At 44.2% G+C, this 13819-nt stretch overlaps 1 protein-coding gene across 1 annotated transcript in view; it reads left to right on the top strand.

Moving 5' to 3' along the window:
- The window catches only part of LOC100561036 (neural-cadherin), a 59217-nt gene that overhangs the window by 14620 nt on the left and 30778 nt on the right, over positions 1 to 13819 (top strand). The window contains exons 5-10 of the mRNA XM_062979330.1: positions 1348 to 1459; positions 8748 to 8997; positions 9584 to 9726; positions 10051 to 10223; positions 10782 to 10950; positions 12181 to 12351. Of these exons, the coding sequence (XP_062835400.1) occupies positions 1348 to 1459; positions 8748 to 8997; positions 9584 to 9726; positions 10051 to 10223; positions 10782 to 10950; positions 12181 to 12351 (1018 nt within the window). The remainder of the gene's footprint in view (positions 1 to 1347; positions 1460 to 8747; positions 8998 to 9583; positions 9727 to 10050; positions 10224 to 10781; positions 10951 to 12180; positions 12352 to 13819) is intronic.

Here is a 13819-nt window from a genome sequence, read left to right as displayed (position 1 = left end):
TGTTGTTTTTGTATGTCTTCAATTTGTTGATGACTTAAAGTGATCCAAAGTTGAACCTATCATGGGGTATTCTGGGGCTGAGAATGTGTGACTTACCGAAGGTCATCCAGTGGGTTTCCATAACTGAGCAGGAAATCAAACCCTGGTTATCTGTTCATGGCAATATGGCAGTATGCATGTTAAGATGGTTGCATGAAGCTGCCCTTAATAGCAGGGTGGGTTTTGATGGATGATCAGCCATACATTAAGAAATAAAAGAAGAAAACTTTCACTTTATGGCACCCCAAAGTTCTGTTCCTTTTGGTATTCTCCTTAGGATTAAACCACACACTGTCTGAAAACTACATCAGTGCCATGTAGTGTAAATAACTAACAATCGAGTTACATTCTGTTTCCATTTTGAACTTACTATATTGGATAGCCACAAGAAATGTGCATTTAAAGGCTGTCAATTTGTGGCTTGATGCACTTTTGCACACTGCTTTCCAAATGTCAATCAACAGTAATATTCACAGTGGTACTATATGTGGAATTCTCCTTCTGCCTTCTCAATATGGCTGTTGTTTATTGTCCATACAAAAAACAAAACAAATGAACAAAAACTTGCACACATACAGTATTGCAACGTTTAGCTGCATATGTCACTAACAAGCCATTGGCCCATCGTGTTAAACCTATAGCATGTAGCTGGACTTTACTTTCTTTTTGGAAATTCTGAAGTCATCATATAGGGGCCAAACCTATATAAGCCCTGCCATTTAATCAGGAGCTTAGATTTTCCATTATCTTTGTGATTAAATTTGTCTCCCTGCCCTCCACCCAGAGGGGTTTTGTTAAAAGTTTTCCTTATTTTAGTGAAAAGAGGGAAGGGCAACTGGGGTACTGCAGGGGTAAGGACCCCACTTTTGCAAAATCAGAGGTACCTGGCAGTTTCCCAAAGAAACCCGAAACCTCTCTCTTCATTTTTTCAAAACTTTGTGTGATTTTTAGTATGTTTTCTGATCTAAAACCATGCCCAGAACACCCCGGTATTCCTTTTGGGGCTGAAAGTGGTGAGCAGAAGTAACATGACATCACTTCAGATGCCCCAGAATGCCAGCTCTGCTTCTGTGTGCCACAAAAAAAGATCCAATAAACACAGCAAAGTACCTCCCATTACTGTTTCTTGTTGATTTATTGCAGTTTATGTTTACTCATGTTTAAATCTGAAATTAAATGAACTTTATAATTTTCATTGACGTTCTCTTCTGAATCAAAAGGGTGAGCTATTAGATATTCTACTATATAAAATGAATGTTTTCTGTTTTATGTATCAGTAAAATAATTTCCCTTTCCTTTCTTATGCAGGTTATTGTTCATATCACAGATGAAAATGACTGCTTTCCAGAATTTCAGCAATCCATTTATAGTCGGGAAAATATTTTAGAATCCATTCCTATAGGGACATCTTTACTGCAAGGTAAGTAAACACATTTACTTGCTTTTGCAAACACTGCAGTGAGGCCATTTTTGTTCTTGAAAAATTCCTGGTAATATTGGTCTTTGCATTCTGTCTGTGGGAGACGAATGAATATGGTTGATTTACACTGAGCTTTTTTTAGTGTGCTATGGAGCAGTATACAAATGTGATTAAAAAATCAATCAATTTTACTTTTTTCTTTTTAATTAGAGAGCTAGTCAAGTATCCAAAAACAACTCTACGTTGACTATTCTATATATGGTTTCTGAAATCCAGAATACTCCAGAATCCAAAATTGTCCATTTGGGTGTTTGAGATTTGCTTTATGATACTTCTGCACACATAAAATTCATTTAATGTACCAAATCATTTAAAATATTGCACATAAAGTACCTTCAGGCTATGTGTCTAAGATGTATATGTCAAGGACAGAACGCCACAAGATTCAAAGTAACAGAGTTTATTAGATTACAGAACTCAAAAATGCCCGTAAAACACAAGGGCCAGGCAGTTTTTGCCTTTAGGAGCAAAAAGGGGCAAAAGTAAATGTTCAAAAGATAAACCGGATTAAACCGGAGTTTAATCCGGGTAAAAACAAACTGCTTACTTCAGCCTGGGTATAAACGAAACGAAAGCCAAGGAACAAAAGATACAAAGAATGCAACTAATTGGCAGCAGATTCCTCTCTGCTGCCAACACTGTGCTTAGAGTAACTTGCGTCGCTCCCCCACACACACACAGCAGACAGGATCTCCAACACGAGTAAATCAGCCAAGGATTGTAGCAGTTGAGTAGACCAGTTCCGTTCCGTAGATCAAAGCCAGAAGCAGACGTTTGTAGTTTTTCCAAGTCCAAGAAGGGGGGAAGACAAGCCGTGGTCAGTTCAGTCCGAGTTCTCAAAGCAGGAGATGGCGTCCGTCAAGAAGACGACGGAAGGTCAAGCTAATAAGAGTAAGCACAGGTTTGCACAAACAAATGCCCACACAATCCCTCCCGCCGTCTGACCCTGGATTCCAATCAACTTACGTCACAGCACAGGAAAGCACACAAGTCTTCAGGGAAGCGTCCCACACACACACGGATCCCAAGCGTTTGCCCAGATTACCTTGCCCAACGCAATTTGCAATTGCTCTCAAGCCCCATTTTATGCCAGTTACAAATCTTCATCACTGTCAGCTGTCCTCCTTAACCCGGGCGTTTCCTCATCACTTTCCTCGTCAGAGCTGGAACACCTCTGACTACGCCCAACAGCATCTCCAGCTGTGGATCCCGTCCCATCCCTCCAGCTAAACCATGGGTCTAATCCTGAAGGTCCCCATTCATCTTCTGTCCCATCATGGCCAGTGGCACCCACTTCCTCCCTTACCCGAGTCCAATCCATCTCATCCTCCTCTGAGCTAACCAGCCCCTCCTCCATTCTCTCCGTAAACCCTTCGAAAGACTCCTCGTCAGATGGTGCTGCAAATATGTCTCGCAGTCTTTTTCTCTCTCGCTCCTCGAGAGTATCTGACTCTCGAGGAGTCTTACGCCCACGTCTGTCAGTAACAGAGCCATGAGGCTCAATCATAACACTATCCCCTCTCACAAAGGCCTCCTCCCCCGATGGCGGAGAAGTGGCAGTGATACCCTCCGCTATAGCACCACGACGACTAGAGGTATCAAGTTTCAACAGCGAACGATGAAAGACTGGATGGACCTTTAAACTAGACGGTAAACGCAAACGAAACGCAACAGAAGAAATCTTTTTAACGATAGGAAAGGGACCCAAATACCGAGGCGCAAACTTTCCCCCAGCCTGTTTAATATGTTTGGAAGATAACCACACCAAATCCCCTTCTTCCAACTCCTCCCCTGCCTGCCTGTGGCGGTCAGCCTGAGTCTTCTGCGTTGCCTTAGCTTCCAACAGTAAGCGACGGGCAACATCATGCAATGCAGCCATTTCCGAAGAGCGGTACACAGGGTCCGAAGAGACCACATTGGTCGACGGCGCCACACCTCCCCGTGGGTGAAAACCATAAGTTAGCTCAAATGGCGTATGCTGACTAGACGTGTGCACCGCATTGTTGTAAGCAAATTCCGCCACCGGTAACCACTTTACCCAAGCCGTGGGTTGATCTAAACAAAAACAACGCAGATACTGCTCTAAGAGCCCATTAACCCGTTCCGACTGTCCATCCGTTTGCGGATGGAAAGCTGAAGACACGTTTAACTTAGTCCCCAAACACTCATGGAAATGTTTCCAAAAGCGTGACACAAATTGCGGAGCCCTATCTGAAATAATCACCTCGGGTGCTCCGTGCAAACGATAGATGTGCTTTGTAAATAGTAAGGCCAACGTAGGGGCCGCCGGAATGGTTGAACAAGGAATAAAATGAGCCAGTTTACTAAATAAATCCACCACCACCCAAATACAAGTATAACCCCCAGACTTAGGCAAATCTGAAATAAAATCCATGGAAATGATTTGCCATGGCCTCTCCGGAACAGGTAAAGACGATAACAACCCTCTAGGGCGCCCAACAGGCGTCTTACTCTGCTGACAAACGGCGCAGCTGTCACAAAAGCGCAGAATGTCTTGCCGCATCTTTGGCCACCAGTAGCTCCTGGTGATAAGCTGTACGGTCTTGAACCTGCCAAAGTGCCCAGCCATGGGTTCGTCATGGTGGGCTCTAATCACCTCCAACCTGAGGGTCCCTACTGGTACGTAAACCTGCCCCCTACGCACCAATACCCCGTCTTGATCCTGGAGATGCGGCAGTATGGTACGGTTACCTGCAGAGAGCAGCATCAGTTGCTCCTGAGTCCACACATCATCCTTCTGAGCCTCAAGGATCTGGTCATGTAACCCAAGCTCATTATCTACAACACACAGAGAGGCAGTAGGCAAGATGGTCTGACATACTACCTGCTCATTGGTCTTAAATTCCGGCTTGCGGGATAAAGCATCGGCCCGCAAGTTTGCCTTCCCCTCCACGAACTGCACCTTGAAGTTAAACCTGGAGAAAAACAAAGCCCAGCGGATCTGACGCTGGTTTAACTTCTTTGCTGTTTGCAAGTGCTCTAAGTTCTTGTGATCAGATCTGACCACGATCTGGTGCCGTGCCCCTTCAAGCCAGTGCCGCCACACCTCAAACGCCACCTTAATCGCCAACAACTCCTTCTCCCATATGGTATAGTTCTGCTCGAAGGGTGTTAGTTGCCGCGAGTAAAATCCACAGGGACGCAAGGTCCCTGAGGAATCCTTCTGAGACAATACAGCCCCCAACGCGTAGCTAGAAGCGTCCGCTTCTACCACGAACGGTCTGTCAACATCAGGATGGGTTAGTATGTTGTCCGATTGAAAACTAGACTTTAGTTGTAGAAACGCCTCGTGAGCTTCCCGCCCCCACACAAATGGCTGTTTCTTGCGCAGAAGCTGCGTCAAAGGTACCGTGAGCTTTGCAAAATTCGGAATAAACTCCCGGTAGTAATTAGCGAAACCCAAGAACCTTTGTACATCCTTCTTAGTCTTCAGCTCCTGCCATGAGTTGACGGCGTCAACCTTATGTGGGTCCATTTTAAGTTCCCTACCTGACACTACATGACCTAGGAACTCCACTTCAGGCACATGAAAGACGCACTTGGAAGCCTTGGCGAAAAGCCCATTAGCCCGCAGTCGGTGCAGAACCTGCTTGACATGTTGACGATGTTCTTTCTCGTCCTTAGAAAAAATCAAGATATCATCCAAATAAATCACTAAAAATTGATCAATTAGGTCCCTGAACACATCGTTCATGAACCTCTGGAATACCGCAGGAGCATTACAAAGCCCAAAAGGCATGACTCGGAACTCGTGGCATCCGAAACACGTGTTAAATGCCGTCTTCCATTCATCCCCTTCCCGTATACGGATTAAGTTATAGGCCCCCCGCAGGTCAAGCTTGGTAAAGACCTTAGCCCCTTGCACCCTTGATAACAGTTCCGAGATTAAAGGGAGCGGGTACCTATCCCGAATGGTGTATTTGTTTAGGATCCGATAGTCACAGACCAGCCTAAGTTCCCCAGTCTTTTTGGCTACAAAGAATACTGGTGCCGCAGTTGGAGAACTAGATGGGCGAATAAACCCCTTGGCTAAATTTTCATCTAGAAACTCCCGCAAAGCTTGCCTTTCCGGTACAGTCAAGGCATACAGCCTCCCTGCTGGCAGTTTCGCACCTTCTGCCAACTTGATGGCGCAATCATATGGCCTGTGCGGTGGTAATTTGTCCGCTTCTCTTTTACAAAATACATCCGAGAACTCCCCATACTCAGCAGGCACTCCCTCCATATCAGAATGAGTAACATTTAGAGTGCAACAATCCTGCCTCTTTAAGATCACTTTACGTGTTGCCCAATCTACTTGTGGGTTTACTACAGCTAGCCAATCCATCCCCAGGATCACATCATATCTAGGCAAGCTCGTAATATCCCACACAAACGTTCCCGTTACTCCCTGCACCTCCCACGTTACTGCTGAGGTTTCATGGTTAACCACCCCAGTCTCCAGCAGTCTCCCATCTGCTCCTTCCACCCACACGTCGCATGCCTTGCGCACTCTAGGAATGCCATGCTTCTTAGCAAACTCAATATCTACATAGGAGACCGTAGCCCCTGAGTCCAGCAGTGCCAAAGTAGAAACAAGTTCCCTTCCCCCAACAGATAATGTAATGGGTACGAAAACATGCTTCCTCCCCTCAGTTGACTGCTTGAGGAGCCCTAGTGCGTTGGACTCACGTCGCACTAGGGCTGGCCTTTTCCCGAAAGCTGGGAAGGTTTCACATTACAATTTTTGGCAAAATGCCCAGCATTCCCACAGTACAAACACAAGCCCAGCTGCCTCCTACGGCTCTTTTCCTCTGTAGACAGCTTTTTAAAGACCCCAAGCTCCATGGGCTCTTCCCCCATCACCACAGGTGCCCTGGTTACATGCATGGGTGGCGCACACATTGCTTTTGAGTGTTTACGAGCCTCGAACCTTGCGTCTAAACGCAGCACCTTAGCTACTAAGGCGTCCCAGCTTTCAGCCGGCTCCAAGCGTGCTAATTCATCCTGGAGCATATCACTTAACCCGGCAGTAAATAAAAGCATGAATGCATTTTCCCCCCAATCCAGCTGGTGGCGATACAGGTTAAACTTATTTAAGTAATCCAAAACAGTCCCCTTTCCCTGTTTCAACCGATACAGAGCCCACCCAGCGTTCTCCGTGCGGAGAGGATCCCCAAAAGTATCAGTTAACAACTTTTTGAAATTATTCAAATTGTCCTTGACTGGGTCATTTCCCAAAATTAAATTAGTGGCCCATTGTCCTGCGGGACCGGTCAACAAACTCAAAATAAAGGCCACCTTGCTAGTGTCTGTAGGAAAAGCATGAGCACTGAGCTGAGAAAAATAAAGCTCCACTTGTGCCAAAAAGGTTGGCAACTTGCACCTGGTTCCGTCAAAGCGTTCAGGAGTCAAAACATGTCCTTTCACAGCCTGAGCTGTTTGGCTAACGGTAAAAGCCGTTTGCAATTGGTCTACTTTGGCCCGTAACTCATCCATCGTCTTCCTGACGGGTTTATTGCTGCAATAAACTTTTTATGGGCGTTGGGCAATCTGTCAAGGACAGAACGCCACAAGATTCAAAGTAACAGAGTTTATTAGATTACAGAACTCAAAAATGCCCGTAAAACACAAGGGCCAGGCAGTTTTTGCCTTTAGGAGCAAAAAGGGGCAAAAGTAAATGTTCAAAAGATAAACCGGATTAAACCGGAGTTTAATCCGGGTAAAAACAAACTGCTTACTTCAGCCTGGGTATAAACGAAACGAAAGCCAAGGAACAAAAGATACAAAGAATGCAACTAATTGGCAGCAGATTCCTCTCTGCTGCCAACACTGTGCTTAGAGTAACTTGCGTCGCTCCCCCACACACACACAGCAGACAGGATCTCCAACACGAGTAAATCAGCCAAGGATTGTAGCAGTTGAGTAGACCAGTTCCGTTCCGTAGATCAAAGCCAGAAGCAGACGTTTGTAGTTTTTCCAAGTCCAAGAAGGGGGGAAGACAAGCCGTGGTCAGTTCAGTCCGAGTTCTCAAAGCAGGAGATGGCGTCCGTCAAGAAGACGACGGAAGGTCAAGCTAATAAGAGTAAGCACAGGTTTGCACAAACAAATGCCCACACAATCCCTCCCGCCGTCTGACCCTGGATTCCAATCAACTTACGTCACAGCACAGGAAAGCACACAAGTCTTCAGGGAAGCGTCCCACACACACACGGATCCCAAGCGTTTGCCCAGATTACCTTGCCCAACGCAATTTGCAATTGCTCTCAAGCCCCATTTTATGCCAGTTACAAATCTTCATCACTGTCAGCTGTCCTCCTTAACCCGGGCGTTTCCTCATCACTTTCCTCGTCAGAGCTGGAACACCTCTGACTACGCCCAACAGCATCTCCAGCTGTGGATCCCGTCCCATCCCTCCAGCTAAACCATGGGTCTAATCCTGAAGGTCCCCATTCATCTTCTGTCCCATCATGGCCAGTGGCACCCACTTCCTCCCTTACCCGAGTCCAATCCATCTCATCCTCCTCTGAGCTAACCAGCCCCTCCTCCATTCTCTCCGTAAACCCTTCGAAAGACTCCTCGTCAGATGGTGCTGCAAATATGTCTCGCAGTCTTTTTCTCTCTCGCTCCTCGAGAGTATCTGACTCTCGAGGAGTCTTACGCCCACGTCTGTCAGTAACAGAGCCATGAGGCTCAATCATAACAGTATATGAAATGGAAATAGATTTTGTGTTTAGACTTGGGCCCCATATCCAAGATATCTCATGATGTACATATATGAAAATGCAGGCATTCCAACACCTAAAATCCAAAACACTGGTCCCAAGTATTTTGGATAATTGATACTCAACCTGGGTGCAGTTTTGATTAATACAGACACTGAAGTTCCAGTGCAATTTCCTTTGGTGCTTTTGAACAGGACATTCTCTGTATGTAAAGTCATATATAATCACAGTTAATCATTTTTATATGCTAGTACTACTGGTATGGATTTCTGGACTGGTATGGATTTCTGAATAATTTGCCACCAGTTTCTGTAATGCTTCCAAGAAGGAAAGAAATAATTGTTGCCAGTGGGCACAGGTAAAGTACCCATCCCTGGCACATTGAGGATAAAAGTTGACTGCCCTCTATTTCAGACAGCTTGAAAAACACTGTTGTTGCAACACTGTGTAATTCAGTCCATTTCTCCTTTTGGCTTTATTTTTCCCAATGATCCCGACTTTAGTTCTTGCAACAGACTGTGACTCTGGCTCCAACTCTGAGATCATCTATTTCCTTCAAACTGCTGATTTTTCCATCACACCTGAGGGTGTCATCAGTTCCAACCAGCAACTGGACTTTGAGCAATCAAACCACATGTATGAATTTGTTGTCATTGCTGTTGACCAGGGGCATCCAGCTCGGACAGGGACTGCCTCGGTGCGCATCCGCATGGCAAATGTGAACGACGAATCTCCGGTGTTCTCTCAGTCTGTGTAAGGAGAATGTTTATATTTTCACATGCTTTCTTCCCAACTGCCTGTGCTAATCTGGTGTCGTCAGTATTATGCCATAGGTACTACTTGAAAACACCAAAATAGCTGATTAGTTCAGAACTTACTTTGCAAAAAGGAGAAAATTCTAAATCAGTGGTCTCATGACAAAGCATACTTAAAAATATTATGGGAAACTAGAAACCAGATGCATAGGCATGTTGGAGTTATTTTTGTATAGTATTGATGCTGATTTTTCTTACCCGAAATGCACAATATCTTGTGGATGGCCTAGAAAATGCCTAGAGAAATGTTCTCTCTAGGTCTACAGAGCAATTCAAAGGTCAACTTCTACTAAAAGTTCTCAGTGGAGGCCTAGAGATTTTCTCTCGACATTTTCTAGGTCCTTCAGAGCAATGCTATGGTATTCAATATATTCATATTAGTGAAACTTTGTTCAGTGAGCTTGCATAAGAAGACTTACTGAATCAGTCCTTATTTTTTTTTTAAAAAAATACATAGATCTGTTTAGCAGGATGTTGTTAATTAAGTTAGTACTTAGAAGGTAATTCTTTTTTCCTTGCATCAGCTATGAAACTTTCCTCTCAGAAGATGCTGGACCTGGTACATTAGTAGCCACTATCCTTGCAAAAGATCCTGATGGAGATGGAGTGATGTACTTAATCAGTGGTGGTAATGAAGAAGGCAATTTTGAACTGGATAGCCGCAAAGGTGAGCCAATTCCTGGGTGAGGAAAATAGGAAGGGAAACCTCTCTTGGAAGGGAGTTCTAGAGCCTGGGAGCACCCATGGAGAAGACCTTTTCCCCAGGTATCCTTTTTCAAGGTGTTAAAATGGAAATAAAGGGTTTCGCAGAAGATCTCAAGTTTCAAAACTCCACATACCTCCAGATATGCTTGGCTGCATGCTGTGGGAGACACCAGGGTAGGGAAAGCTGGTTTATGGATTTCCATAGTAGACTAAGAAGACTTGCATCTGGATGTTAAATCTGATCCTGTGCAATAACCTCCGTATCTCGGCTTTCTTCTAAATCTAGGAATCCTTCGACTTCGTAGAAACCCTGTACCTAAACTGAAGGGACCAGAATATGTTTTAAATATCTCTGCTATAGATGACAATACCTCTGGTGGGCCAAGATCTCTTTGCAGCTTTGCTGAAGTTGTGGTGGGGATTAATGACATCAACAACAACAAGCCTATATTCAGAGAGGTGAGGCAATCGGCTGCAAACGTTGCTGGTTTTCAAGATTATTTTGTTAGCAGTAATTTGAGAGTTGATTGGTTAATGTGGGGCAATGTTTGTTCTCTTTTGTGCTCAATAGTGAAAAAACCCAACTCTATAAAATTCTGATCAGCCTTAATGAAATCTTGACAATATACTATTTTCCCAAATCAGGCATGAGAACTGTGTTATCCACTCTCCACCCCAAACCCCAAGAAACTCCCCAAACTGAAAAAAACACCTAAATAAATGAAGTATTCTGCTTCCAAAAGCTACCAAATGACAGATTTGGGTAGTCTTCCTCATTAATAACATCCATGCTCTTGTTACCCACATACCAATGTTGCTTGGCTACTCATCTACCTATGAAGTGTTGAAGGCAATGATCCATTTTTTTTGCTCCATATGATTGATTGTGTTGATTGGGGTTGATTGGAGTTGTAGTCCAACCTACCTAAAAGGTGTCTTGCATGTATGATGTTTGGCATACCCTAAGGCTGAGGAAGACTGCTTTTTGGAAGGCTTGCTAACAGATTTCTATTACAGTGTGCTTACTATAGTGACAACACCTGGGTTCTAGAAAACCAGCCACCAGGCACCTATGTTTTGCGGGTGGAAGCCTATGACGCAGACCTTGGCCAGAATGGAGAAGTGAAGTACAGCCTCATGCACAGGGATGGGTCTTTGCCAGGCTTCAGCATTGATCCTGACTCAGGTAAGAAGAAATGTTGTACTTGTCCTATCAGGGAGCTGCCAGTTGTTATTGCATCAGAATATCTCACGAATGCCTCTCTCCAGTTCTTAGTCTATTTCTTTATGCTTTATCTTGATGGTCCTTCTCTTCGTTCCCACCATTGCCACAGGTACATTGGTGGGGAATGGGAGCAGAGCCAGTGTGATGTAGTGGTTTGGGTCTTGAAGTAGAGCCCTGAAATCAGGGTTTTAATCTTATTTGGAGACCCAGTGGGTGACCTTGGGCAAATCACACTCTATGATGTTATTGTGGGCCTTCAATTTGTCTCTGACATATAATGATCCTAAGGCAAACCCTATTAGAGGGTTTTCTGGGCAACAATAATAATAACAATAATAGACTTCCAAAAGTCATCAGATGATGTGAAGGCACAGACACAAACACACACTGGAAAGGTATGGCTCTTTAGATGTTAATGAGCTGTAACTTCCATCATCCCCCACCATTGGTTATGCTGGTTAGAACTTATAGGAACTGCAGGCCAGCAACATATGAAAGATAACACGTGGTCTGCTCCACATTTAAGACTCTCAATACATTTCAAGCTAACTATTCATCTTTGGTTATTTCATGAGACATTATGATGCTTCCTATCATTTTCAACTTTTTGAGATCAGCCCTTTCCTAGGAAAAGACAAAAACACATTAAACTTCCTAATGTGTGCAACTCTAAATAATTTGAGATAATACAAGAAAACAAAAATTGGATACTGTTCCATTATCCAGATGGAGGCCACAAGGGGGAGCTAGAGAGAGAAGGATACTTCATTTTATGTGGGGCGGGGAGAGAAGAACAAAAAAACGTTTCCCCCATTTTTGCTGGTTATTCCCTTTCCTCCCTTCCCATGTCATAAATGAGGGTTGTTTCCACAATGGGGACAGTGGTGGAGGGAATACCAGAAAAACAGGGGGAAATGGTTTTCCTCCTTCAACCCACCCTCCACCCGATAAAACGAAGTATCCTTCTCTCTCTAGTGCCCCCTAGTGGCCTTCTCCCAGATAATGGAACAGTACCCAAAATGGAATAGTGGGATAAGAAAAGGATCCTGACAAAGTTGGCAAGGTAAAAGATTTTAGTATGTTTGAACATTGTGGATCAGTGAGGATGCAATTTGTGGAAAAAATTCACTGATAACCAGGTCTGAGACCACTTTTACAGCTGGTCTCTTTTACAGCTTTGTTTCTGTTTAGGTGTCATCACTACAACTCGGAGTTTTGACCGAGAGAAACAGAGGGAGTATATGCTCTCTGTGATTGCTACGGATCAAGCCCAGGAGCCACTGATTGGAATGTGTCAGATTACTATCTACATTGCTGATGAAAATGACAATGATCCAAAGTTTGAAAACAGCCGGTATCAATGTAAGTAAACTGCTACAGGCTGTTGTTTATGAGAATGAATGCACCCTCATGATAGATCATTGAATATATAGAGTGCCCTTTCAAGTTCTATCACAAGTAATTTCTTATACATTGGGATCTTGGTATTTGTTGGGGTGTTGTTCCAAAATCCATGGATGATCAAGTCCAATTATATACATTGTGTGGTAAAATGGCGTCCCTTATATAAAATGGAAAAATCAAGGTTTTGAAATGTTTAAATGTGTTTTAAAGCCATGGATGGTTGAAGCTTTAGATACAGAATCTGTAGATACAGCAGACAGATTATTTTCAATTGACATGTACAGATAGCAGTATAAAAACAAGGATAGAATCATAGGGTTGGAAGAGACCTCATGGGCCATCCTGTCCAGCCTCCTGCCAAGAAGCAGGAGAATCGCAATCAAAGCACCCCTGACAGATGGCCATCCAGCCTCTGCTTAAAAGCCTCCAAAGAAGGAGCCCCCACCACAGAGAGTTCCACTGCTGAACAGCTCTCACGGTGAGGAAGTTCTTCCTGATGTTCAGGTGGAATCTCCTTTCCTGTAGTTTGAAGCCATTGTTCCGTGTCCTAGTCTGTAGGGCAGCAGAAAACAAGCATGCTTCCTCCTCCCTATGACTTCCCTTCACGTATTTGTACATGGCTATCATGTCTCCTCTCAGCCTTCTCTTCTGCAGGCTAAACATGCCCAGCTCTTTAAGCTGCTCCTCATGGGGCTTGTTCTCCAGACCCTTAATCATTTTAGTCGCTCTCCTCTGGACGCTTTCCAGCTTGTCAACATCTCCTTTCAATTGTGGTGCCCAGAATTGGACACAGTATTCCAGGTGTGGTCTGACCAAGGCAGAATAGAGGGGTAGCATGACTTCCCCAAATCTAGACACTATACTCCTATTTATGCTGGCCAAAATCCCATTGGCTTTTTTTGCCGCTGCATCACATTGTTGGCTCATGTTTAACTTGTTGTCTACGAAGACTCCAAGATATTTTCTACACATATGTCATGGGGAAGGTGAGATTGCTGCTGTGCAGCCTGTATGGCATACATTATTCACCAGATGGCAAAGGAATAGTATAAATCATTGGAATGGTGTGATGACAATGGCTGAAAGACCAGCTTTTTCAAAGGCAAACCATGAACTGTGGCAAACAACAAAGAACCCACTATAACACCTATCTTACACAGAGTCTGATTGTTGGTTCATTTAAATCAGTGTTTTTAAGACTGCCAGGCAGCATTACTTCCAGGGTTTAACATAGAAGTCCTTACCAGCCCTCCTTCAGGATGCCAGGGATTGAACCTGGGTGCTTTTAAACTCTTTGTTGGAGTCATAACAGTGGATAGGATGAAGGTATGCAAGGGACTTTTTATGTTCTTACTGCTGAACAGGGAGTGGGACAGCGCAAGAAGCTCCAACCCAAAACATGGCAAACATTGCCACGAGAGGTACT

The sequence above is a fragment of the Anolis carolinensis genome, chromosome 4 (assembly GCF_035594765.1).
Source record: "Anolis carolinensis isolate JA03-04 chromosome 4, rAnoCar3.1.pri, whole genome shotgun sequence".
Classification (NCBI taxonomy): domain Eukaryota; kingdom Metazoa; phylum Chordata; class Lepidosauria; order Squamata; family Dactyloidae; genus Anolis; species Anolis carolinensis.
Note: the sequence above shows the minus strand (reverse complement) of the source record. Positions and strands in the feature narration are given on the sequence as shown.